This window comes from Rhineura floridana, chromosome 13 (assembly GCF_030035675.1).
Source record: "Rhineura floridana isolate rRhiFlo1 chromosome 13, rRhiFlo1.hap2, whole genome shotgun sequence".
NCBI lineage: Eukaryota > Metazoa > Chordata > Lepidosauria > Squamata > Rhineuridae > Rhineura > Rhineura floridana.
In genome coordinates this window covers 21,572,604-21,600,532 of record NC_084492.1, presented here as the reverse complement: position 1 = coordinate 21,600,532, position 27,929 = coordinate 21,572,604, and the positions used below count along the sequence as shown (strand labels likewise).

The 27,929-nt window shown below is 43.2% G+C and overlaps 1 protein-coding gene across 3 annotated transcripts in view; it reads left to right on the top strand.

Annotated features, from left to right (window-relative positions):
* CARMIL2 (capping protein regulator and myosin 1 linker 2) overlaps positions 1-27,929 on the top strand; it is a 94,908-nt gene that overhangs the window by 48,553 nt on the left and 18,426 nt on the right. For 2 of the 3 annotated variants that reach the window (XM_061594476.1, XM_061594477.1), the window contains exons 20-31: positions 481-538; positions 814-989; positions 4,493-4,561; positions 8,238-8,331; positions 8,712-8,807; positions 11,366-11,494; positions 13,558-13,671; positions 14,452-14,597; positions 17,064-17,151; positions 18,566-18,682; positions 21,544-21,610; positions 25,404-25,672. In XM_061594476.1, coding sequence (XP_061450460.1) covers positions 481-538; positions 814-989; positions 4,493-4,561; positions 8,238-8,331; positions 8,712-8,807; positions 11,366-11,494; positions 13,558-13,671; positions 14,452-14,597; positions 17,064-17,151; positions 18,566-18,682; positions 21,544-21,610; positions 25,404-25,672 — 1,423 coding nt within the window. The remainder of the gene's footprint in view (positions 1-480; positions 539-813; positions 990-4,492; positions 4,562-8,237; positions 8,332-8,711; positions 8,808-11,365; positions 11,495-13,557; positions 13,672-14,451; positions 14,598-17,063; positions 17,152-18,565; positions 18,683-21,543; positions 21,611-25,403; positions 25,673-27,929) is intronic. The other variant, XM_061594478.1, reaches the window with a different exon arrangement.

The following is a 27,929-nucleotide window of genomic DNA, read 5'->3' as shown; positions in this document are numbered from 1 at the left end:
TTCCTTATCTAGAGTATAGGAGCCCTATCAACCTCTTTGGGGAGGGCATTCCACAAAGTTGGCACCATCACTGAAAATGCCCTCTGCCTAGAGGATGCCCATCAAGCTTCATTTGACAAAGGCATCCGAAACAAGGCCTCAGATATTGAACAGAGCATCTATGGAGGCACAGATGGAAGGAGGTGGTCCTTGAGGTTACCCTAAGCCATTCAGGGCTTTAAATGTCAAAACCAGCACCTTAAATTGAGTCCACAAAGAAACAGTCAACCAGTACGGATCACATAAGATCCAAGTATTATTCTTCAGTCCCCCATTCCCAGTCAACAACCTAGCGGCAGTATTTTGCACCTGTTGAAGTTTCTGGATGAAATGTTCTCTGTGAATCTAGTGAACCAATGTGACATAGCCAGCAGGAGCCCACTAACTAATCATATGAATCAGAGCAGGAGAATCAGTAGCCTTTCTGCTTCTTTCTGCTAGGGAGACCCTTGCTGATGCTTTGCACCGCATTGTTCAGCTCACTCAAGATGACGACTGTGTAAGTATGGAGTCCTAAAAGGACACCTTCAGTACCCATGTATCAGCCTGCTTGGGGCAAACTTTAAAAGGCTTAACTGTTTGTTTGCCTTATTTCCACTGGCTTTAACCTGATTATGAAAGGGATGGGGGATCTGGGGATCTGCCCACAGTCTGTCCATAGAATGGTCTATATTATAGACTTGGCACTGTGTATGTGTTCCATGCCCTCTGCAAACAACATGATTATCAGCTCTTGAGAGTCCCTGTTATGTACTTCCCTGATTTTTATTTCAGTCTGTCGAATCCCTATCAGTGACAGAATCTCGTCTGAAACTGGGAACTGGCATTCTCCTAAATGGCTTGAGAAGCAAGAGCAGTTGTCTTGTCATGCTGGATATCAGTGGTAATGCTATGGGAGATGTGGGTGCCAAAATACTGGCCAAGGCTTTGTCAGTGAACACAACGCTCAGGTGCGTTCACTTAGTTTCTTTCACCTGCACTTGTCTGTGTGTGCATCTGTGTGTATGCATGTGGACATGTGAACTGGAGATGGGGAAGGGGGAGAAATTCAATTCAGTCCACATTTAAAGGCAAACTTACCTAATTTGCACTTTCTGAAACAATATGCAAACCAAAACATAGCCATTCTTTGAAATTCATACCTCTCTGAATTGTGCAATGCAGTTCTCTAGGCAAGTAATGTGTGCAAAAATGCATATATTGGGGTAAAGTGTGCATAGAATTGCATTTGGATTACTATAATGTGCTCTATGTGGGGCTGCCTTTGAAGAATTTTCAGAAACTTCAGCTGGTCCAAAGAGTTGTGGCCAGATTTTTAACTACGGCTGGTTACAGAGAGCACACAACTACCTTGTTGCAACGGCTCCACTGGCTACCAGTCTGTTTCCAAGGACAATTCAAAGGGCTGGTTATGACCTATAAAGCCCTATATGGCTCAGGTCCAGGCTATCTGCAGGACCGTATCTTCCCATATGAGCCTGTCTGAACGGTGAGATCATCGGTGGAGGTCTGTCTCTCAGTCCTGCCACCTTCATAGGTGCGCCTGGTGGGAACAAGGGTGAGGACCTTCTTAGTGGCTGCCCCCAGGCTCTGGAACTCCCTTCCTAGGGACGTTGGACTGGCTTCCTCCCTGTTGTCCTTCCATCATCAGGTGATCTTTCTGTTCCAACGGGCTTTTGGGAACTAACTGCAAGGAATATTAATAGGGTGCTGTTTTACTGATATTATTTTGTGACATTTTTTTATTGCTATGTTGTAAATGATTCTAATTCTATAGATAGTTTAATTACATTTTAATTATAACATTTTGTATGTTTCACTTATATGTTTTTTTCTGTTTTTTGTTTTTTTTGTAAGCCACCTTGAGTCCCAGTTCTGGGGAAAAGGTGGGATATTATTATTATTAATAATAATAATGATAATAATGATGATAATAATAATAATAAAATGGTGAAAATAAGATACAAAAATGCATTATATTAGGGGAAATTGCTTTGCAAAAATGTGAATATTAGGCAATATTGAGTGAAACAATGCATATCATAGGAGAAATTCACAGTAAAATGCTGATGAATTTTCATGTGGTTTTTTTAAAATTCCCAAACTGATGTGGAAATAAAGACAACTAAACTTTAAGATTGGAAAAATGAGAAATTAAGAAAAACCGAAACTGACATATTCCCTTATCCCTAATTGGAGAGGAGTCATCATAGGTCTACACAACTTGTAGGGAAAGACCACAGCTAAGTGGAAGAGCACATGCTTTGCATGCAGAAGATCCCAAGTTCTGTCCTTAGTATCTCCATTTAAAAGCATAAATTAATAGGTGATGGAAAAATCTCTCTCTCTCTCTGAGACCCTGGAGAGCCTCTGCTAGCAAAACAGCCTTCTCCAATTTTGGAGCCCCAAATGTTGTTTGACCACAACCCCCATCATCCCCAGTCAGCATGGCCAATAACATCTGGGAACCCAAGGTTGAGAAGGCTGAAGTATACAATACTGGGATGGATGGACAAATAATCTGACGAGTTATAAGGTATCTTGTGGCTTGCCAAGCTAAACACAGCCCCTCAGTCACTTATGGCAGCCCAACAGGGACTTGATAAACTGCCTGTTTTTGCTGCCTGCCTGGGACTGAAAAAAATGCATTTGAGGTGTGTGGCTGGGAGGATTTTCAAGCACCTGGCAGGCCACAGTACATACCTTGTGAGCTGCCTCAGGCTTGCTGTGCACTCTTGAATGACTGGGAACTGTCATGTCTAGTGTGTACTGTGTGACTTGGTTCTATCCTGGAAAACCAGAGTGCCCAGAGAGATCAGTGTTCAGCCTGCTTTGGAAGAAGAGGCCTGATGTACTTGCCTTTCCATTCTGGCAGCTGCTCCACCGCAGGCTATGAGGACTCTGATATGGCTGGTCCCTAACAGTTAAGAAGTATTTGCAGGGTCAAATGAAGATCAGTCTAGTTCAGTATTCTGTTCAGGTGATGGTGGCCAACCAGATGCCTTTAGAAGCTCCCATAGACATATGAACCTGCCCTATTTTATTGCTAGCTCAGTATTGTCTACTCCAGCTCGATGCCCTCCAGAAGGTTTGGACTACAACTCCTATCAGCCCCAGGCTGGGCCCAGGGGGAGTCATAGTCCAAACCATCTGGAGGGCACTGGGTTGGGGAAGGCTGCTCTACTCTGACTGGAAGGGTCTCTCCAGGATCTCAGGCAGAGAAGGCTCTTTCCTATCACCTGCTACCTGGAATCCTTTAACTGGAGAACCCAGGAATTCAGCCTGTAACATGTTTTATGCAAAATACATGCTCTACCACTGAGCTATGGTTCATCACCTCTCCAAACATGGTGGCTGTTCCCTGCTATTTGTCCCTACCATCTGGAAACTGAAGATATTCTGCTTCTGAACATGGAGGTTTCATTTAGCTATTGTAGCCATTAGAACTTTTTTGTATGTAAAGACATTGTCTAATTCGTTAAAAAATAATAATCTAATCTAGCAACCATAGCCACATGTTGTAGTTATGAAGTCTGCAGTTTTGCATCGTTTGAAGGAGCACTTCCTTTTGTCTGAACAAGCTACATTCCTGGGGCTGATCAGAAGTTTCCATTGTCACAGGGTGTGGCTTCTTTGCCCAGCTTTTTGCTCCTTTCCTCACAACCAAGCAGGAGGGGAATGATCAAATACAGAAGCTTTCCCCAAGCTGGTGCCCTCCATATGTTTTGGACTACAGGTCCCATCAGCCCCAGCCAGCATGTGCTGAAATAAATGCCCATGTTATCATTTGCATACGTGATATATCACAGGAACAAACTAGGTGTTGCTAGGGTAACGCAGGGTTCCCAGCCAACTCTTTCCTCTGTAATGTTATTGTGAGGATTGGGGGCAGGTATTTGCTGAGAGAATTAGTGAACAAGAGGGATGCTTGACCTTCTCCTGGCGTCAGTTCTGCCCTGCAAAGGCATCCCTTCCTGGTCATTTTAAAAACGTTCCGCACAGCAGGGCAATTCAACAAAATGAAGCCAGCTGAAAGAGAAATGGCCATGTAGAGGGGATTTGCAGGGAGAGTCAGCACGCATGGGAGGGGTACAAAACCCCTTCCTCTTATTTGCTAAACCTCTTCTGTAAATTTCCTTGTCCCTAAATTTCCTGTCATCTTGGCAAATATGGGGCTGGAGGCCATATATTTGCTAATATAATGTGTGGTTTGGATCATGTCATTCAGCTTTCCTGAGCTCAAAATGTTTTGGTTACCTTGAGAGAAAAAAGGGGTTTTAATTTTTAAAAAAGCTTTTGTTAATTTCCATAATGTCTCTGAAATTAAAAGGTGGATATACATGTTTTAAATAATTTTTTAAAAACATAGGTTCTACACAGAAATGCTTATTGCCTGTATATCAGAACCTGGTGTGCTTTGACTGAATTGTCTCCCCTTCTCATCTGCTCTTAGGACTTTAATTTGGGACAGGAACAACACAACATTGTGTGGATTCCTTGACATTACTCGTGCTTTGCTAAGGTAGGTACCCCATCACTGTGCTTGGTGCTGGCCATCCAGGAAAAGGTCTGGGGAGAACACCCTGCAAACTGTACAAATTCTGTTCTCTTTTAGAATAGGAGAATGTCTGTCCAAGTGCCAACTTTTTCCCCTTGTCTCCTCAGACAATGGCATTACAGGACCTGATAACGTTGGCCACACCATCAAGGGGCTATTCGCTTCCTCATCTTCCAGTGTGATACATGCCATCATTTGCCAGCAATTTCCTTCTACATTTTACATGAGACAAGCAGGCTATTCTTGTCACAAAATAATAAATGAACACAAATCTGACATCAGTAATGGCAATATTTTAAAAACCAGTGGAGGCCCATTTCAGCCTCCCAGGACATTCAGAAACTGAATTTGCGACGGACTTCAAAGGGAGATTTCAGTATGAAACCACTGGAGTTATAACTTATGAAGAAGTCGATATCACATCTAGCCTGAATTGAAATTACGAGTTATTCATTGTTTAAAAAAAGTATACCCTTTCTTTCCAATTTGCCCATGGTGGCTTAAAACAAAACAATCCCATAAGAGAGAAAAATTAATGGACTTCCGGGAAGGGTGACTTAGCCTGTGCCTGCTTTTGAGACGGGCTCCTGCCTCAAAAGAAGCTTATTCAGATATATCAGTCAGTTTTTTCTTTTTTTTTTGACTGATTAAACTTCTCCCGGGTAGGGAGAAACGAAGAGATTAACCTCAAAGCCTATTTTTGTTGGGACGACCAGATCTCATTAATTTATGGGACGAGGTCCAGCCGACGAAGGTGGGACGGATTTTCAACAGCAAGCTCTATCTGTTAAAGCGAACGTTCATCTTATCTTCTAAGAGAGAACGCACTAACAGGCAAGCACCCTTCTTTCTATATTTTTCTTTTACTTGACTTAAATTGTTGCTGTTTAAAAGAGATTTGCCAGATTGATCAGTTTTTGACATCTCACTGGGGAGCCATAACTTCTCTCTGCTACGCACTAATTAATAGCTTATCTCTGTTTTTGTTGCAAAAAGCTGTCCTGGATTTGCATTCTAAAGATATACACAGAAGAGGGATTTCTATTCCAGATTTTTATTTTGAAAAATATTATACTGTTTTGAGACTACTCTCTTTTTGGTCTATTTTATTTTGACGAATCTGTTTCTTGACGATTGCCATTAATTGTTTCGATCCTGGGAATTGCATTTTGTTTACTTAACTATTGGAGAGATAAGGCTGTCTGCTCTGTTTATACTGTGATGTCACCAAGTTTGGAGAATTAACCCAATTGTTGCTGAAATAAGAAGTGGTTTTCCTATATTTTTCTTTTAAAATGGCAATTAAGAAAGTGGCTGAAAATCTGGAAATAACTATGTTTCAGAAAATAATGGATGAGATTGAGATAATGAAAATTGAATTGAGTAAAATGAAGCAGGAGATTAAAGATATAAGGGTCCCTGTGAGAGAGGTGACCCTGGAAGGGGTCCCTGTGAGAGAGGAGACCCCGGAGATTGGAATAGGGGTCCCTGTGAGAGAGGAGATCCCGGAGATTGGAACCAACGTGGAACAGGAACAAGATTTGGAGTCTATGGACTTTAGAAATAAAATCTATTGTTTGGAAATGAATGAAGATTCTAGAGATAAAGTTATCAATGGCATGGATAATCTTCTGGACTGGAATGATGTGATGGAGCCCAATATAGAGAAAATCTATGGAATTAACTGCAGCCATGTGACAATGGAAAAACTTTTAAGAGATGACCCAGTGTATTTTGAAAAAAAGAACAGAGATATGATTTTACAGCAGTATTTCAGCAACCTATTCAGAATGGATGGCAAGAAAATATTTGGGATAGAGGTAATTCCCATCAGACTCTTACTATATGACTATGGCTTTGACAGCAAGATTATTATGGAATACTGATAATGGAAGATTGGATATTGAAATTACTGGACTTAACAAGACTACTGAAGATGGAAGATGGAAAATGGAACTAATAGAGATAATAGAACAATGGCTACTGAAATTATTGAACCTAACAGATTCTGATGTGATGGATTAATTGAAATGTTTATTTTGACTATGGTTATGACAATAAGATTATCATAATTAGTAATGAGATGGATTAATCGATATGCTTATCTGGAAAAAAAAATTGATAGATATATTTCTTAAAGAATTGAAACCTCTCTTTGACTTTTTGTGGAAAGAATAAAGTAATGTTTATGAGATTTGATGATTAAGTAAGATAACTACTGGAGGAAAGTGATTTTATAATATGACTTAAGAGACAGGATTGTTATATATTATAGACTTATAACTGATTTGATCTTTGACAAATGGGAAGTCAATATTTTACTCTTTATTTTTTATTTTTGTTTTTTTTTTCTTTTTTTCTTTTTGTTTAACTATTTTTGATTTTGTTTTTTGTCTTTGAATGTTTTATGATTTTGTCTTGTATGTTTTATGAAAATCTGAATAAAAATTATTGAAAAAAAAAAAAAAAAAGAGAGAAAAATTAATAAACACCCCACTACAGGTGTTAATTAGCTCACTAGTGCATGACATTTGTATTATTATGAGTGAGTGGTCAGTGCAACCATTTCACATACAGCTTTAACAGATTTGTCACAGTCTGTATCTTTTGCGTTTAATTTCTCTTTGACCGCACTGCTCTTAATCTACCATCCACAACTATATATCTGCTAATTTAGAACAGCACTTCATGAATGTGATGAAGTGGACCACAAAACATATGTCATATTAAATCTGTTAATCTTTTAAGTGCCACAAGACTCTTGGTTGGTTTTGCTGCAACATACTAACAGCAGCTACTCCTCTAGAAATTATCCAGTCTAAGAGGGCCTTTTCACAAGCTTTCTGCCCAACCACTTTCTGCAGCTGATACTGCAAAAAATTCTTGACCCAGTTTTGTACAGTGCTGTTACCGCTGTGATATGCCTTGCCTGCCTGCACTACTGTATACTGTCAAAGCTGCTTCATGTCCAATAATTTCCTGTGTGCATCATGCATATTAATAGCAATCTTAATTTTCTGAGCACCCATCCTTAGGTGGGCAGAAAAGCACGAACATGCACAAGTGGAGAGATATCAGCAAATTCTGTAAATAACCCTCCCCTCCAAAAAAATCAGTAGCACATTTGCTTTTTTTTTTATTCTCATGGAAATTCATCAGTGTTGTAGTGTGGATTTCTCCTAAGAAACATTTTTGTATGCAGTTTTTAGTAATATACATATTTTTGCAAAGATTTCCCCCCAATATAACATTTAATATTTTAGTTTCATTAATATATTCATTTTTATGCACACTTTCCCCAATATATGGATTTTTGTAAATGTTGGTTGGCTGAAGAACTGCATCACAAAATTTGGACACGTGTGAATTCCAAAGGATGGCTGTGTTTTGGTTCTCATATCATTTCAAAAAGTGTGAATTTGATAGATTCACTTTTAAATGCAAACTGAAACTAATTTCTTCTCCATCCCTAACAAAGAGCACTCCATGCTGCAACGTAGGTTGCAGTTTCCTCTTGTATCACTTTAATTTGTAAAAAGACTGATTGCTGTGCATGTAACAGTTGCATCCTTTGTGTGGATTATTTTGGGAGCCCATAGTAGCCAAGTAACATCTAATGAAAGCATTGCCTGTTTCCCAGGAATTTTACCCTAAAGACAATGCCCCTGCCCATGAGCGATGTGGCCCAGGCTTACCGGAGCCATCCAGAGAAAATGGAGGATGTCGTGCATAAGGTAAATGGAGGGAAGGGAATGGGGGTACAAATTTGAACAGGGAAACACTCTAGAGCAGCCTTTCCCAACCAGTGTGCCTCCAGATGTTGTTGGACCACAGCTCCCATCTTTCCTGACCATTGGCAATGCTGGCTGAGGCTGATGGGAGTTGTGGTCCAACAACATCTGGAGGCACACTGGTTGGGAAAGGCTGCTCTAGATCAACCTTGGAACCCATTTTAAGTGCCAGGGCTCAACAGAGGGATAAATGCCAAATGCATGTTAGCATGGCATATGTGTTCCAATATGCTGACCACATATTATTCAGTAACTGCAACTACATCTTTTAGAGGGGATGAGAGTGGGGGTTATGCAAGCCATGCCTCTTTTGCATGCTGCAGATACAGTCTTACCTCACAAGGAATCAGATTCAAGAGACCCTGCCCGAGGAGAGATGCTGCTTACAGCCAGACACTACAGCCAGCTCTTCTGTACAGGTAGGAACACTCAGACCCTCACCCACCTCCATTGCCGTGCACCTTGTATAGGGATGGGGGGGCGTGATTCAGTTCAGTTTGCATTTTAATGTGAAACGATGTAGTTTGCACATCCTGATACAGCGCTGAAGTGGAAACGCCGCTGTCCTTCAGAATTTGCACTTTTCCACATTTTGCAATGCAGTTCTTCAACCAAATAACGTATAAAAATGTGTGTACTGTGGGAAAGTGTTTATAAAAATGCATATGTCAGTGGGGGGGAAATGCTTTGTATTCGAGAATGTTCCTTGCAAAAATGTGCACATTAGGAGAAATGCACGCTAAAATGCTGATGAATTCTCATGAGGGCTTTTTAAAAAATCCTAAACTGATGTGAAAAACTGAATTTTAAGACTGGAAAAATGAGAAACTGGGAAATTGAAATGGAGAGATTTGTCCATTCCTAATCTTGCATGCCCGCCTCTTCCAAAGTGAAACACTGGGGAGGACCAAAGAGCAAAAGACATCATCTGATTGGGGATAGAATACTGGCCCAGAGCTATAATAATAATCCTTGGCATCTGCATAGCATATTAAAACGTTCAAAGTGCTTAATATACATTATTTTCTAGTAAACTTTCCAACTAGTATTAATGCTGTTACTGCAGATGCAGGGATTGATGGTAAGAAAGACTCAAGCCCAACTCCAGGCTTCAGGGTGCCTTCCGCAGAGTGCCCGCTGGTGTCTCTCCCCGCCCCAACACTACCACCAGTAGGCTTATGCAGTAGTGCTCCTTCAATTGACATCAGGTAGTTGTCACAATTTTTTTAAAAAAATATACAGTGCCCTGAAGCACCCAATGTAGCATCACTTCACTCTGGGGCATTGCAGGAAACTGCAAATGGTGGCTTGTAACCACTTGCCATGGAAAGCCAGGACATGCGTGAATGCTAGTGAGCCCTACCAGGGTCCATGAGCCCAAGGAAAGCCAGGTTCCAGTGTTGGCCTTGGAGGAAATGGCTTGCCTAAGACCACTGTGGCACCTAGGAAGTTTGGGACAGAAGCCATATTCATGCCTTACTCGTGTGTAGAGGGCAAGCATGTTGAGAGTGACTTTGCTTAGCCCCACTGTTGAAGTCACGCTGTTCCTCCTGCTCCCCACCATTGTCATATGAGTTATCATATTGCTAGAATTACAGTTTTAAGTTTATCTTTTAAGTTCTTTTATTCTCACTCCGTCATATGTGTATGCACATATACATGTATGTATGTTTGTAGGTGTGTATATGTGTATGCATGATGGATTTTATGTATTTTAATGGTATTTTATGCATTTTAATTCACTCTAATGTTTGTGTTTTTATTGTGTATTTTATTAAATATGTGTGCAATTTTAATGTAGCTGCCCTGAGTGCCCTATTGTAGGGTAGAAGGGCTGGATAGAAATATTTTAAATAAATAAATAAAATAGAATTACTAAATTGCATAGGGAGCCTTCTCATGTCAAGAGAGCTCCCTGCTGCAGACATTATTCTCCCCACAGTGATGGCAATGGTGGGAGAAGGACAAACAGTGCAACTTTGGAGATGGGGCTGAATGCAGAACCCCAAGGCCCCTTTGAACCTGCTTGCCCTCTACATATGAGTAAAGGATGAAGAGGGCTGGAGGTGAGATTCAACCCGGGGAGTTCCTGATCCAGAACTCAGTCTCTTAGCCACCAGATTGCATTCACTTTCAGTAACCCATTGACCACTAGTATCTTCCTCTGAGTACAGGCTGCTGCCATGTGCTTTTCATGGAAACACAGAGCATTCTGAGTCTGACCTTTGCACAAAGTTTAAAAATGCATCCTGTTCCTTTGATTGGATGCTCCCTGTACTTCTGATGCTGTATGGTGCTGTTGGGAGTTAGAGTCCAACAACATCTGGAGGACCACAGGTTGGCCTCTCCTGCTGTGAAAGGATGAGGGATCCCTAACAAGGAATTCTCTGCAGCCTGAAGAAACAAATCAAAATAATTTCCAGGATTTTTTAAAGGAAGCCATGACGATTAGTCATCTTCCAAGCTAGTTTTAGCTTGCTGATGATGATTGCAATCCAATCCATGTCTGCTCGGGTTCAATGGGACTTACTCCCAGGTAAGTCTGTATTGGATTGCAGCCTAATATAGTGCCATCTTGAGTAGATGTGCTCAAGACAGGATCAGCATCGGGGGTTGACATCATTAGGCATCTCCCAATGCCTATGCTCCAGCAGGGGGCTGCTGCCAACCCCCAGAGCCCTCTGATCCTGCTATTTCTCTTCCTTGCTTCTGCTGCTGTCTGTTCACCTACCCTCTCCAAGCATACAAGCAGGAACAAAGCCAAGGAGGAGGAGCATCTTCCCCTTGCCTTGCCCTTTCCGTCTGAGCTGTGCTACAAAGTTGAGGCCAGAAGGACAGTGCCAGTAGCAGCAGTGATAAGGTCCCCAAACCCTGGAGCCAACGTTGTCTCAAGGCAATACAATCAGCTAAGACTGGAATTCTGGGGTGCCCTTTAGTGATGGCATAGGTGTGCTCTGCATCTTGTTATCTCTTCTAGGCACTGAAGGATGCATGCCATTCAGTGCAGAAATACATTGAGGTGCTGAGCTGTGTCCAAGATGTGGAAGTTAAAGCAGACATCCTGCAGGCAGAGGAAACCATCAAAGATGCAAGCCTTTCCATTAATGTGAGTTCTCCTTCATGCGCATTAGGATGCTTTCCAGACAGGTGCTTAATTTGCAAATGGGTCTTTGGCAACATTTTTTTTAATGATTGGATTTTTTCCAGAAAAGGTAAATCCAGATTAAATTGGGGAGGGAGGATACAGGTTGGCATTTTGATACTAATGATGATGTGTGGACACTACAAAAAACTTGCATGCATGAGGAGCACCAATCCCAAAATAAACACGAAGCACCCTTAGTTATTGCAAGGCTCCCCCTTGCTACTTCTCTTGATTGGTAATGGGCAGAGCAATCCAAATCATGGGAAGCCGGCAGGATGGGGGGTCAGTGCAGAAGGAGCTCTGCAGCATCCACTCCCTGCTTGGGAGCCGCTGGACCAACTGAACACCGGCTTAGTCAGGAGCCAAGTGCAGGGGCTGGAAAAGCAAAAGCCAGCTCCTGCGAATACCCCTACCAGGAAGTAAGCAATCCCCATTAACCACCATGGAAATTATTTTAGTCCGCCAGCCTATTGGCCAGTGGAAAAGTTTCCTGGATCAGAACCCACAGGAACACACTGAACACAAGGTGGATGACATGTAAGTGTCCCCCCCCCCCCGCTCCTCTTCTGTCATAGCCTGGAATGTCCCATTTTCGGGCCTTCCACTGACTTCCGCCAGCTCTCCATCTGCTGGGCTGGCCTCCCCAGTGAACCCCTGGCTGATCCAGCAGAGTCCCAGCGGCACCATGGCTAAGCTGGGACGAGAGGCTGTGTGCCGGCTCAGCTAGGGGTCCGCCACATCTAACTCCTCCCAGCCCAGCACAAATACAAGGTGGATTGCACCCTCAGTCATGGCAGCTAAGAGTTTAATTTTTAACCCAGATTGTATTCTTGTGGCAGTGTCACAAACCCAAGCAATACTGGCAAAAGTCAGAATGTCAGACTGAAGGTGCCTTTTTAATTTCATTACAAATTCAGAAACAGCTGCATTCTTAGGACACAGGTGGGTAACCTGCAGCTTGGGGGTCACACACAGCCCCTCATTTTATGTGGCTACCAACACTTTTCCTCCTCATTCTTCCACCCACACTTTTTTTAAAAGCCAGGAAAAATAAGGAGGAACCAAACAGGAAGGAACTCTGTTTTTTTCCCCCTGGCTTTTTGAAGTGTTTCCTTTCTGTGTAGTTTCAGAACAATTAGAAGGGGCAGTAGACACATTCTAGCCACACTAAAACGCTCGAGGGTGCAAAGCAGAGCCAGTGAGAGGTGTGGCTGAGGATGGTGACCTGGAGAAAAGTCCAGTGGGCCAGATGGAGAAGGCTGGGGGGCTTCATTCGGCCCGATCCTCAGCTGATATAAAAGCAGAAATCTCTGTGCTCTCAGAAGCACACCCATCACACTGTTGTCATGTATGATCTTCTCTTGAGGACCAAGAACACGGAATAAGTTCTGTCAATAGAAAGCAGAAGGGGATATGCAGTGTACCAGTTGGTTGGGGACCTGTGACATAACAAATCTCTCTCCTTGGAACATTTTTTCAGCTTAAAAACAAATGGCTTAAAAATAAATATAAGGTGCTTATTTAATGACAGTGCTTTAAACAGACAAACAAAAGTGGAGACCACCAGAAGCAAGGGGATAGGGAGAATCCAAGCCAGTAGGGAAATCAGCAATTGCTGCAAAGACAGATGTTTTGGGGGGATATTTAAAGAGAGAAGGCAAAGGGAAGCCATGCTCACCCCACATGGGAAAATACTCAGACCTGGCTTTTGTTCTTATATATGTCTGTATGCACCTTTAGTTTATCTGGACTATTTTGCTGCTGCTGGTGGCCACAAATACTACATTTGCTTTTGATGGAGGAAAGGGGCTTAAAGTCACAAATGTTCTCTGTTACCATTGCCTGGGGAGATTTTGGAGTGGACCGCCTGCCATTCTGAATGGCAGTCTTTGGATTCTTCTTATTTTTGACTCAAAAGTGCATTTGAACCTCCTATGCCTGCCTCCAGCGGCCTTCCACATAATCTACTGCAGCACAGAAGGACTGAATAGCAAGTCTTGACAAGAGTCTTTCTCTTCCAACAGATTTTGCCCATTTTGCATGGGGCAGGAAGCCCTCTGCACCAGAACAGCAAGCTTCAGCACAAACTGGAAAGCCTAATTGAGGAAGTTTCCCAGACCTGCAGCAGGGAAATCCAGGTAGGTAGGACTCTGTCACCTAGTAGTAAGTGATGAGAGAGACTTTGGAGAGCTACTGCTAGTTAGATGAGACAATACTGAGCTAGGTGGGCCAGTGGTCTAACTTGATTGCCGTCTTGCACCGCACAACCATAGAATTCGCTGCATAAATTGGCCTCCTGAGAAATTCTGCTGTTTTTTAAAATGATATTTTAGTCCATATAGTGTAAACCTATATAGGTGATGCCAAGAATCTTCTGGCCTCTGAGAGTTTTATCTGAACGTATGACAAGGATATGGGTCTTTGGTACTATGTAAGTTGTGGAAGTCCGTCCCCATAGAAATGGACCCGGCACCTTCACTCTGCAGTTTTTGCTGAATTCTGCAGATGCACCTCCTTACCCTGGCCTTTGACAACTAAGGTGTGTGTTTTCCTGACCCACCCTGTTCCTGTTCCTGTAATTTCTTTTAACTGTTTTTAAAATTGAATTTTAAATTGTTGTGTAACCCACCCTGGAACCTGCTGGTGAAGGGCTAGTAACACTCCTTTATAGCCATGAGAAGATGAATAAATCAGGGAGATGTACACGGATACCTAATTTCCATCATTTATTAATACTATCCCACATCCTTTTTTTTAAAAAAAATGGAGCCTTAGAGGTAGGTGATCCAGCAAATAGACTGGACCCTCCTGCAGTGAATGGCTTCCCAGTATACACTACCAGACAGAAAGTAATAAAACAAGCTTTGGGCTTCAAATCCTCCTGCCCCACTTGTCTGTTGCTTGTATTTCCTTCATAGGCCCTCATGCAGGCCACACTGGATGCCACTCAGAGTTTGTGCCCAAAACTCCTGCAGAAAACCAGCTTTCAGGAGCATCTGATCTCCAGCGTGCCAAAAGAGGCCCTCCTTGACCAGTTGCTGACGGACATGTACAGCAGGCTCATGTAGGTTAACCTCTCTCTTCAAGCCACTCCCAAATGCCTGTTTGGATTAAAAGCAGCTGCTGCAGTCTGGCTGCTCACTCTTCAGCATGAAATGTTGAAGCAAAAAGAAAAAGGCTTTGCCTGCCGACTGTCTTTCTCCTTGAGACATCTGCTTGCCTGGAATATAACTTCTCAGCAGAGAGACTCGTAGGGGAGATGTGGTCTCCCTTGAACTGTCCTTTTTTTGTTTTTTATATGAACATCATTCTCCTATGTCAGTTTAACTTCATATTTGTAAGAATCTTGAATCTCTCATCTGGTATGTGTGCCAGCAGAACCATTTCCATTGCTGAGGCAGAAAAGGCCAGTGTCTTGTACCTTCCCCATGTCTGCTCTGCAGATGCATCTCTCTGACAGCTGTCTAGGCTCTGAGGGCACATCCACACCACAGAGTTAAACTGATGAAACAGACATTCCCTCTTCCCAGGGAATTCTGGGAAATGTAGTTTCCCAGAATTGTGGGCTCCTGCTGGAAGGGTGGGATACAAATTAAATAAATAATAATAATAGTTCTGTGAGGGGATAGCTTAACAGAGAATTCTCAGCACCTCACCAGACAAGAATATCCAAGATTCTTTCAAAAAAGATTTTTTGTCTTCACTGTTTAACATTTGTATAGCTAATATTTCATTTACCTTTAAACAGCTTTCTAATTTTCTAGATGAATATCTTTTTTCTTACTTTCTGAAATAAAATCATAATGTAAAAAATTACCAGGATTCTTTGGAGAATAGTAGCCATGGATTTCTCCCAAAGAATCTTGTTTTTAAAGTGGTATAAAAACCAATACCACGTGGGTTGAAGTGAAGATCGGAACCTCATACTCTACATGAGGCTGCAATCCTACAGTTACCAGGGAGTAAGTATCACTAAATTCAGTGGAGCTTACTTTTGAATAGGCATGCATAGTTCTTTATTGTAAAACTCAAAAAATATTTCTGGAAAAGGTAAAAATATCTTTCTATCCACACCAAGGATACTGAGCATTTGCTTCTTAGATAGTGTATGTGAAATCCCTTCCTGGGGATTCTTCCAGACACCAGTGGAGCTTTCCTCCCACCGCAAAGACCAAGTGCGAGGGACCCAGTTCTGATCAGGACTATGGTTAGGATGGATGGATGCAAAAGAGGACACCGTTTTTGTAAAAAAGGGAATTCCAGTAAGTATATGACATCACACAAACCACACTTGCTGAAATTCCCTCTTCTGCACAACTATTAAAGGTGCAGGATTCCTGTCCTCTTTTGTATTTGGCCATCCTAAACGCAGTGGGGGCAAATGGTTAAATCAGCCTTTCATATTTGAGTATCATCCATATGTTTGGATTGCAATTACCCTCATCCTTGACCATTGACAAAAGCATCTGGAGGGTACCAAGCTCTGCCCTGGGACCTCATGGTGAAGGATGGGTAAAAAAGACAATTGGTGGTGGGTAAGAAAGATAATTGGTGATGGGGAGGAGGATAAAAATAAATAATTGATTTATGGAATTCACTCCTAGAGGATGTCGTGATGGCCTCAGGTTTAGATGGCTTTAAAATACAAACAGACAAATGTATCGTTCAGCAGCCATTAGCCATGATGACTAAATGGTACTTCCAGAAAGGCAGTATACCCCTAGGTTTCAGTTACTTGGGCACTAACAATAGGTGAGGGCTGCTTGTTGCTTTTGTACCCTGCTGGTGTTCTTCCCAGAAGCTTCTGCCTGACCACTGTCAGAAACAGGATGCTGGACTAGATGGACTCTTGGCCTGGCCCAGCAGGGCTCTCCTTACATTCTTATCTCTTCCCATCCCTTTCTGGCCACTTGCCAAGCATCTGATGGTCATGGGTAAGGATGAGGAATAACTTTGATTCACTTTGCATTTAAAGGTGTACCTGCCTAATTTGCACTTTCTGAAATGGGACCTGAATCGCAGCCATCCTTCAAAATTCATATTTCTCTGAATTTTGCGTTGCAGTTCTCCAACCAACCAGTGTTTACAAAACTGCATATATTGGGGGCAAGTGTGGATAAAAATGAGTATCTTGGTGAAAATAACATACAGAAATGTTATATTGGGGAAAATTGCTTGCACAAATATATACATTAGTAAAACACTGAATACAAAAATGCCTTAGGAGAAATTTTGAGTAAAATGCTGGTGAATTTTTGTGAGGATTTAAAAAAATCATAAATTGCTGCAGAAATGTGGAGAACTGAATTTTAGATTGGAAAAATGAGGAACTGAGAGAACTAAAATTGACAGATCTATCTATCCCTAGTCATGGGATCTTAGCAATGACCTAATCGCACTTCTCAGCTTCCATATTTCCCAAATCCTAACCTATTTATCGGTGCCAAAGTCTTCATAGACGGTGAGAATTGTAAGAACTGTAAGAATTGCTCCTCTGTATTAGCCCTACTCTGCCCCCTTTCTTTGATAGGGAGATCCAGCTATCAATCACTGAGGCCATGGCCAATGGTATCGCTGACAAGACTTTGGAGGAGTTAACCACCATTCAAGGCAAGCTGGTGAGTGCCATTGATTCTTATCAATGTGCAAAAGTGGGGGGGGGGAATAGGAATTCTGTATGCTGCTTTGCACTCCCCAACAGCCCCCCCTCTCTCACACACACACAAACACACCAAAAATGTAACCTGCACTCAGACCAGTATTTGTTTATCTACTTTTATCTATTTAAAATATTATCATCCCACATTTCCAGCTTGCTATATAAAGGTTTAAGGCAAGAATATTGTAATGCCTTAATACAAATCCATAGCGTGTGTGACTACTCTTGTCAACCAAAGTGTGGACAACCAAAATAATCAGGGAGCTGAAGTATCTCCCCTATGAACAAAGTTTACAACATTTGGGGCTTTTTAATTTAGAAAAAAGGGGACCGGTTAGAAGAGGGGCATGTAATATGCATGGTATGGAGATAAAGAAGTTTTTCTACCTCTCTGATACTCTATAATACTAGAACCCAAGTTAATCAATGAGGCTGAATGGTGGTGGGAGATTCAAGGCAGACAAAAGGAAGTACTTCTTTGCACACTTAAACAATGAAATTTGCTAGGACAAGATGTAGTGATGATGACTGATAACTTGGATGGCTTTCAAATGAGATTAGGCAAATTCACAGAGGATAAGGGTACCAGTAGCTACTGGTTAAGTTGGCTATATCCTACCTTCAGGCTCAGAGGTTTATTTATTTATTTATTTATTATTTGATTTATATCCCGCCCTTCCTCCCAGCAGGAGCCCAGGGTGGCAAACAGAAATGCTAAAAATACTTTAAAACATCATAAAATACATTAAAACAAGACATAATTAAAAACATTTTTTTAAAAAGCTTTAAAAACATATTATTAAAAAAACACATATTAACAAGCAATTCTAACACAGACGCAGGCTGGGTTGCATGCCTCTTAAGTACCAATTGCTGTGGAACAACGGTGGGAAGCTGCTGTTGCACTTATGACCTGCTTGCGGGCTTTTGATAGGTGTGCATCTGGTTGGGTACTGTGAGAAACAGAATGCTGAACTAAATAGCCTTTAGTCTGATCCAGCAGGGTTCTTACGGTCTTAATAAGTATTAAGTCAATAAAAGCTGGTAAAACAAAATCAAAAGCTTCAGTACCTGCAACAACAAATACACACAAGTAAAGGAAATAGTGATCAAGGCTGACTTGGTGCAGGATTTATATATGTTGCTTTGGCCAAGGAGCAGCGACTGCCCACTTTATCCTGTGCTATGCTTTTCAGAATCAAACTTGTCTGCTAAGAAGAATCTGCTTAGTCTGGCAGAGACTCAGATTCTTAAAGAGATGGGGATGGCAGTTAAATATAGTGATTCACTAAAATGAAGCCACCATTTTCCATGTCACCTATCCAGTATGCTTTGTCAGAATCACTTTTTTGGAACTTCTTAAACCATTTCAGGCAAAAAACCTTCCAAAACCAGGCAAGGAGCCTCAGGTGGTGAATGCAGGCTGGAATACTTTACAACAGGAGCACAGAAGCCTGCGGGTTGCTGTTGAGAAGGATTTCCAAAATGAGGTATGCATTCCAACCCTCAGTGCTTTAATGAATATGCTTGCATGAGCCTCACCACAATTTCTCATCAGGATTGTCCTAGCTATCTAAATGCTTTGAACAAGATGTGAGGGCTCTTCCTCCACACTGCATTTGTGTCTCCCCTCCTTTTGCCTCTGTGTGCCTGTGTCACTGAGGATGGAGTGAATCCTGCAGTTATTCTCCTTCCCTCAAGTCAGCAGCAGGGGAGTGGCCAAACAGTAGCAATATGTGTATACTGTGCTTTTTCGTTGTTAAAAATGAGGTACCAGTACTACTCATACATCGATAAGAGTGCTGTCACATTTTGTGCTGCCAGCACAAAATGGTTGCCACGGGCAGGCAAAAAAAGGGGGCAGGTACTCTGTACCGGTGAGTACTATCACAAAAAGAGCCCTGTGTATATGCATGTTGGATAACATAACAGGAGCCCTGCTGGATCAGACCAAAGGCCTTCCTAATCTAGCATCCTATTTCCCACAGTGGCCAGCCAGATGCATATGGAAGCGCAAAAGAGGGGCATGAAGCCCAAGGATAAAAGCCCCCTCCTGCTGATGTTCCCCAGCAACTCATACTTGGAGAGGCCTGTGCAATCCCTTCAACCCAGACAAATGTCACATGCATCCATGGGTGGAAGGAATAACTGAATTTATGCCTCAGGCTGCTTAACTGAGGTGCCTTTGAAATGTGTGTGCTGCTTTACCGTGCTGGGCATAGTGTGACATCCTTGCTGTGAAAGTATCTTAGACTGACCAGGCTTTTGAAAGAGCAATGGTGGAAATAGCTCCTGAACTGTTGTAGACATCTACAAATTTATGCTTACCAGCTTGGTTCAATCACCAAATTGCATCACTAGACCTTGCTATGTATGTTTTCCTTCTGGGATTTTAGAGATTTGCTCACCACCTTCTGATGTAGCTGCAAACTAATGAACTCCAAATTAATTTTCATCTCTGCTTTTGGACACTGCCTCAAGCATATCTGCGCCACAGAATTGAAATGACTCAATAGTCATTTCCTCTCCTCAGGGATCCTGGGAATTGTAGTTCTTTGAGGGGAGACAGTGATCTCATTCTTGCAGAGGATTCTTGTCAAACTACAGTTTGTAGGAGTTTTGGGGAGAAGCCATGGCAAACTCATATAAAACAGATATAAACTTGTGATGGGTTTGTCTGGTTCATTGACCTTCAGTTGATGGGTCGCAGCACTGTGTCATGGGCTATGGCCTGATCTAAGGTGGATCACATCAGCAGCACTACCCCAGTACAAATGTATGGTAAAAAAATTAAGTAGTGGCTCATCATCAAATTCATGTTTGGATTACATGTGGGTCCCAGATCTAGAAAGACTGAACACTTCTGTGAATGGAAGCTATAGCCCTCTCATAGTAGCCAGGCATCCTCCCCTCTCCCAAAAGACCCGCCCTTGCTATGACACCACTCCTTCAACTTTGACTGCATGTAATGTAATATTAATGTATAATTACAGCTGCGTTTTTTCAGAAATGTAATGCTAACTGTGGAGGGGCCCCCCTGGTCATTGGGACTGCAGAGTGCAGGGAGGGGATTCTGATGAAAATTTCCCTTATGCTGCTATTAGCATTAGGATAAAAGCTCTCATTGGTGTCAATGGAAGCTCACTGCCCCCCCCCACACACACACATTGGAGCGCTGCTGGCTGGGTGACAGCTGGAGTGGGAAGGGTTATCCCTCCACCCTCAGCACGGGGGTCCCACAGGTTGGCAAGTACATTAACCTGTGCAAGAGGGATGTTCAGAACTTCATGTTTTGTAGTTTCCTTTTCTTGTACGTAGGAAGTTGTCTTATACTAAGTCAGGCCATTGGACCATCTAGTTCAGAATTGTCTACACTGTCCGGCAGTGGCTCTCCAGGGTTTTTAGGCAACGGTCTCTCCCTACCCCACCTGGAGATGCCATGAATTGAACTTTGGACTTTCTGCATGCAGAACAGATGCTCTACCACCGAGCTGGGGCCCTTCCCTTTTTATTTATGTAAATATAAGAGGTGGGTTTTTTTGTATTTTTAATATAAAAGAAATTCAAAAAGAAAAAAAACACAGAAAACCAGAGGCACCCACACTTAGAGTTGAAGGGGGAGGAATCTATTTGCATACCATACATTTAACATAACATGTCCTTAAGGCTTATCCAGAGGGCTGCATTTTTATCCTCACAGTTATTTATTGTATTTGTAGGAATTTCTATACTGCTTCCATGTGTAGAATACGAGGGTGGTGTACATTTTAATACTTGAAAACATGCACAAAATAAAAAACAGAAGAACAGTAAAGCATCTTCAAGAGTACAGATAACTTGGTTGGGTCATACTACAGAGTAAGCCTGCATGCATAAGAAAATTCTAAGCAAGCATCTAAAGCAGCCTTTCCCGACCTTTGGCTCCCCAGATGTTGCTGGACTGCAACTCCCATCAGCCCCAGCCAGCATGGCCAATGGTCAGGAATGATGGGAGTTGTAGTCCAGCAACATCTGGGGACCCAAAGGTTGGGAAAGGCTGATCTGGAGCATAGCACTGTAGACCCTGGCTAGATGGCCACAGGGAAGGAATGTCACAAAATAGGTACAAAAAGCCCTGCTCTGGGTGGTCATGAACCGGACCTCAGGGGTACGTGATAGGATCTAAAGTGCCTCTTCTGAACTCTGCAGAGACTGGGCCAGGTACATAAAGAATAAGGCAGTCCCTCAAATAAGCTGGTCCCAAATTGTTTAGGGTTTGATATACTATCAGTAGCGTACTGGCAGCCATTGTGACTGGCAACTCAAGCAACAACACTGTTGGTTTTTAAAGTATTGTTTTCTCTTTCCACAGTACAAGTTGGCTGCCCAATGGAAGCACAGCTACTCCACACGCATTCTACCAACTCCTGGACTAAATGGTAAAGGTTAAAATGCATTAGTGAGTTTGACGACCAAGCACCTGTTCTAAAATCCACTAATCTGGGGAACATTTTAGGTGAATGCCAAAGAGTTTTTATTTGTTTTAAGTATTCATGTGACAAATGTGAGTTTGAAAACACATATAATCATACAGGAACACTCACTGGCGAGTTGGGAGTGGATTTGGCCCCAGTTAAATGTACAGTTGGTGGCAACCCTTGTGTGAAACATCCCTAACACATAATGACCTAAATCTCAGAGAAAATTAGGCTGTAATCCTAACTCCACTTTCCTGGGACTAGGTTCAATAGGCATTGCTTCTGAGTAGATATGGCTATAGTTTTACCAATGGTCACACCAAAATCCCATTGATATGCATGGGCATACATTAGCCACAACTAATGTACTGTATTGATTTCAGTGAGGCTTAGGCATGGCTAACTTTCTCTGGATTTGGGCCAGAGACTTAGACTCTCATGTTATGACAGCTGAATCCATTGAAGTGTCCAGAGCGTGGCCTTGTCCTTTATTATTGGATGAGTTTCAGTTGGTGCAGCTCGAGGAAGTGGACAAGGTGCTTGGAATGGTGCGGGCGACCACGTCTGCTCTGGACCCTTGTCCATCTTGGCTGGTGAAGGCTGGCAGGGCTGAAACCACCGGCTGGGCCAAAGAGATGATAAATGCCTCCTTGAGGGAGGGAGTGGTCCCTGGTAGTCTCAAGGAGGCAGTAGTGAGACCTCTTTTAAAGAAAACTTCTTTGGACCCAGATATTCTGAACTATAGACCGGTGGCGAATGTCCCTTTTTTGGGCAAGGTTTTGGAGCGGGTGGTCGCCGGCCAGCTCCAGGCGCTTTTGGATGAAACCGATTATCTGGATCCGTTTCAATCGGGTTTTAGGTCCGGTTTTGGCACTGAAACAGCCTTGGTCGCCCTGTATGATGACCTCTGTCGGGAGAGGGACAGGGGGAGTGTGACTCTGTTGATTCTCCTAGATCTCTCAGCGGCGTTTGATACCATCGACCATGGTATCCTTCTGGGGAGGCTCGCGGAGTTGGGAGTTGGGGGCACTGCTTGGCAGTGGCTCCGCTCCTACTTAGCGGTTCATCGCCAGAAGGTAGTGCTTGGGGAACATTGCTCGACACCCTGGACTCTCCATTGTGGAGTCCCTCAGGGGTCGGTTTTGTCCCCCATGCTCTTTAACATCTACATGCAGCCTCTGGGTGTGGTCATCAGGAGTTTTGGAGTATGTTGCCATCAGTACGCTGATGACACGCAGCTCTACTTCTCCTTTTCACCTTCTTCAGGTGAGACTGTTGATGTGCTGAACCGTTGCCTGACCGCGATAATGGACTGGATGAGAGCTAATAAACTGAGGCTCAATCCAGACAAGACCGAGACACTGTTGGTGAGCTCTTTCCCTGCCCAGATGGTAGATGTTCATCCTGTTCTGGATGGCGTTACACTCCCCTTGAAGGAACAGGTTCGTAGTTTGGGGGTCCTTTTTGACCCTTGTCGCTTGAGGCTCAAGTAGCCTCAGTGGCACGGAATGCATTTTACCAACTTCGCTTAGTAGCCCAACTACGTCCCTATCTGGACAGTGATGATCTCGCCTCAGTTGTTCACGCTCTGGTAACTTCTAGATTGGATTACTGTAATGCGCTCTACGTAGGGCTGCCCTTGAAGACAGTTCGGAAACTTCAGCTAGTGCAAAATGCGGCAGCCAGGTTGTTGACGAGGACCAATCGGTCCGCGCATATAACACCTGTCCTGGCCCGTTTGCACTGGCTACCTATTTGTTTCCGAGCCAGATTCAAGGTGCTGGTGTTGACCTATAAAGCCTTATGCGGCGTGGGACCGCAATACCTTGTGGAACGCCTCTCCCGCTATGAACCAACCCGTGCGCTTCATTCAGTATCTAAGGCCCTCCTCCGGGTACCAACCCATCTAGATGCCCAGAGGACTGTTACTAGATCCAGGGCCTTTTCTGTAGTGGCCCCCGAATTGTGGAACAGCCTACCTGAAGAGATACGCCTGGCGCCTACGGTACTTTCTTTTAGGCGCCAGGTTAAGACCTGGTTATACTCCCAGGCATTTTAATGTTTTATGTTTAATGTTTTAGTTTTAAATCTTGCTGATATTTGTTATTGATTTTATTGTAATATTGTATTTTAACTTTGTTTTGTACACCGCCGAGAGAGCTACTAGCTTTGGGCGGTTTATAAATGAAACGAAATAAATAAATAAAATTTAATCCCAGTGGTATACTTCCTTTTCAGGGCGGGTTTACACATTGCCATGCCTCCATGGAAGGGTGCTGTCCTTTCACCATGGCTGGTCTCACCATTAGGCAGAGTGAGGGCAGCCACCTCAGGCAGCGGATCCTGGGGAGGCAGCAAAGTGTTGGAGGAGTGGTGGTGAGAAGTTGGAGAACAGAGCTGTGTGTCCCATGCAGCCTGCTCTTCACCCCCTAAACTAGCCTGCTGCCCTTAGTTACAGTGGAGGATGTTGTCCTGTCACCAGTGTGGAAGCTAGATGTAGCTGCCATTCCAGTTGGCCCCTGAACATGTGATGGGAAGGTGCCTTTTTGTCCTTTGCCTCAAGCACTAAAATGTCTTGGGGTGGCCTTACCTATCACAACTCTACACTCTGGTTGTACCATCAAGCAGGGCATGGACAACCCAATCTAAAATGACTGGTCTCTGTACAGCAATGGTTTCCACTTCCCTATGTCAGGAATGAATGATGTAAATCCACCAGCACCTCTTGAATTTTCATAGCCAACTTGGAACCGAAGAATCTCTTTCCTCTCTATGGGTTATATAGGTCAAGCATGTATGTTCCTTCTCTTTTGGCCAGTCTAGGAAGGCAGGAAGGAGGGGCCATAGCTAATTGGTAGATTCCACTCTTTGCACCCAAAAGGTCCAAGGTTCCATTCCTGGCATCTCCTGTTTAAAGAGCCTCTGTAAAAGACCACTACCCATCAAGGTAGACAATACTACGCTATCTGAATATATAGTCAGATCTGGATAGTGTAAGGCAGCTTGCTATGGCCCTATGAAGAGTAGGTGGTGACTAGACAAAGGTACTCTGGTGACCGAAGTGGAGGTGGCAGCAAGAAGGGTAGGAGAAATATGGGTTTCATATGCTCCACGTGTCTGAGTGTAGCAGCAATGGGTAAGTGTGTAAGAGGGAATATGGGACAACACAGCAGCTGGGAATATAGGACTTGCCTGCTGTTCATATGTTATGTGAGTGGGTGTCTGGCTTTGGGGAGGCACAGCACATGTTCACTTAGATTGTTTGCATAGGGGACGTTGGCAACCTCTGAAAAGTGGGAATTGTAGTTTCACCAAAGAAATGGGGAAAAAGCAGACACTGACACAACTGGGCTTTGTAGAGAACCACCTATCCCTGTTTCTCTAGATTTCCAGATTGGAAAAGCAAATAAATTTGTAGCTGCTCCAGCTTCCATTCCTCAAAACGTGAGCCAGCCAGGAAATCAGCCGCAGCCAAGGGATGCACTAGCTGCTCCTCCTCATCCTTCTTGAAACAAGACAAGCTTTTCCCATTGGTGCACAAAGCCCCGAGCCCATTAGCAGCAGTAGCCAAGTCTGCCTTGTCAGTTTAGTCGCCTGATATGTAACAAATCAGCCCGTGTGACAGGAGACATCGCTGTGCTGCATAGTGGCAGCCTGCTGTCCGCCTGGCAACTCCAAGGATTTTTTTCCATTTCCTCCTCCTCCTCCTCCCCCCCCTCCCCCTCCCCCTCCTCCTCTTCCCTTTCCCTTTCAGGTCTATTGGAACTCGATCTTAAGGTAGAGGCAGAAGAGAACAAGATTGGGGCTCCCCAGGCTGAGCTGTCACTCAGCTGTGCCTCTGTGAAGTCACGCCCTGCCTCCACAAAGGATGCTGAAGCTGGGAGCAGGCTGTTTCCTTGCACAGAGCCTGCATCTGCACAATCCCTTATGGACCTGCCGACTACAGGAGAGAAATTGGAGCATTATACCCGAGACAGGCCCAGGCCCAACCGCAGGAACAGGCAGCCCCCCAGCAAGCCAAATGTAAGACCCACCTTCCTTTTTCTTGTCTGTGTTGCTTTTGCAGATGCAAAAGGCTTGGGGTTGGCTGTGTGTATGATGGGCAGATGCTTTTCCTGGTGTTTATTGCAGCCCTGGAAGATGAAATGAGCAGAACAGCAGCTGTTTGATTATGCGCTTGTCAGCTGGGCACTAGCCACTGCTGCGTAGAGGACAAGGTTGTTTATATATGAGTAGATGCAGCATTTGGGGGTCTGGAAGTAGATCTTGACTGCTTGTTTTTATTTCTTGGGTTTTGCAAAGAGGAGAAAATCCTAGGGTGCCCAATCTGAGGGAAACTGCAGTCTATATGGGGGGATTCTGAGTCTGTCATCTGCATGCATGCACTTGCTTTCGTGAGATATGTTTATGATCATGCAGGCATTTATGGAGGTACAAACTTGTACTGCTGTATGGACCATCTATTGCCTCTTCCTGAAAAGCTGTGGATTATTTTTTTACTATTAGCTGTGTATATATCCCAAAGATCTAGTGGCATAATCCATGCTAAGTATGGCCTTTGCTCTTCAAAGATTTTGGACACTGACTTGGTATGTTTTCCCAAGTGATGAAGAGTGATGGAAGATAGGATTCACTCCTGGAGATATCCTTTCATAAGAAAATGGTCCATTTATAGAATTATAGTTTAACCCCTTGACTACAGTGGGAAGTTAAAAAAAAACTTTGTGGTGTAACCAAGCTTATATATATATTTAAGGACTACGGGAAAACCAGTGTTTAGCAGAGGAGTGTGTGCTTGAGAGAGAGAGAGGTGCATGCTATGAGCAATATGAGAACCCAGATCATTCATGCAGCAATGCACCTTGATGTCTCAGAAGATGTAAGATGGAGAGTAGAGTTTGGTGTCCCTCCATGTGTTTCTTCGTTGTTTGTTGACTTGTGAGGCTAAGGCTGACAACTGCTTCCCATTACTACCTTTAAAAGGGTGAAGCCTAAGCAAAATGACTTTTGTGTATGTATTTTGGGGGCGTCTTATGAATTCTCTGACTGGGCATGACTACCACATCCTTGAAAAAGTTCAAAACGTGGGTTGAACCAGGCAATGACGGACAGTGAATTGTGATCTCATTGTCTGATAATTAGTATTTATATAATTGGGCACCCACAAGGAATTGCAGGAGGAGGGTGAAGGCAATGGTGCAGTTAGACAATTAGACTGTGGACTTAATGATCTAATAGGGGCCTCCCTTTTTAGATTGCAGTGTGCATTACTTTACAATGCGGTGAGCCAGCCCTGCTGCATTTGGGGACCCTCCTACTCACTTTAAGTGAGCCTAGGGCTTCTACCTCAAAATGTTGCTCTGATGGCACCCCTGGGCAAAGGACTTGCTTGTTTCCTTTGTCCTGCTTCCTTCCACACTGCAATTTATTTTTAATTTATTTATTATTACACTTATATCCCACCTTTCCTCCAAGGAGCTCAAGAGAAAGCATATAGGTCTCCTTCTCCTTGATTGATATTTACAGTAACCCTGGGCGGTAGCTTTGGCTGAGAGTTAACTATTGGGCCAAAGTCATCCTGTGAGCTTTATGGCCAAGAAAGGATTTGAACCTGCTCTCCCAGGTCCTAGTCCAACACTCTAATCAATACATGATACTGTCTCTTCTTTTTTTGCAATGAATTTACCCCCACGATCACTTCAGTGCCTTCTTCCATCCCAGAAGTGATGGGGGAATTGGGCTCCAAAAAGCATACCAAACAGTCTGTTATTTTCACTACTATTGTCCAATACTTTCTGGAAGGATAGGATGGAAAACCTCTACTTGCCTTCCCATCCCTGATTTAAGTACCCAGGGTGTCACTCTTCTTGAGTACTTAAATTGCTTCCCATATATTAACCTAGGCAGGCTTGCAAAGACCTTATAAAGTAGGCCAGTATTAATCCCCATATTGAATGAAGTTGGAATTGGGTTGTCTGAGAATTTGTGACCAATTTGTCTAAGACCATCCAATGGCCATCCATGGCTAAGATTGGAACTAGAGTTGTTTTGTCTCATACCTTTTGCGCTTAAACAATATGCTACACTTAACATGCTGCTGTTACATGATAAAACTTTTGTTGAAACATTCACACAAATTTAGAAAATGCTTGGAAAAAAACAAATGAAAGCTGCAGTCCTAAGCACATTTACTGGTCCAATTGAAACTTGAGCTGTAAGCAGAAATAAGTGCTGCACAACACAAAACTGCCATTTCTTCAAACGTAAAATGGGATAGTGT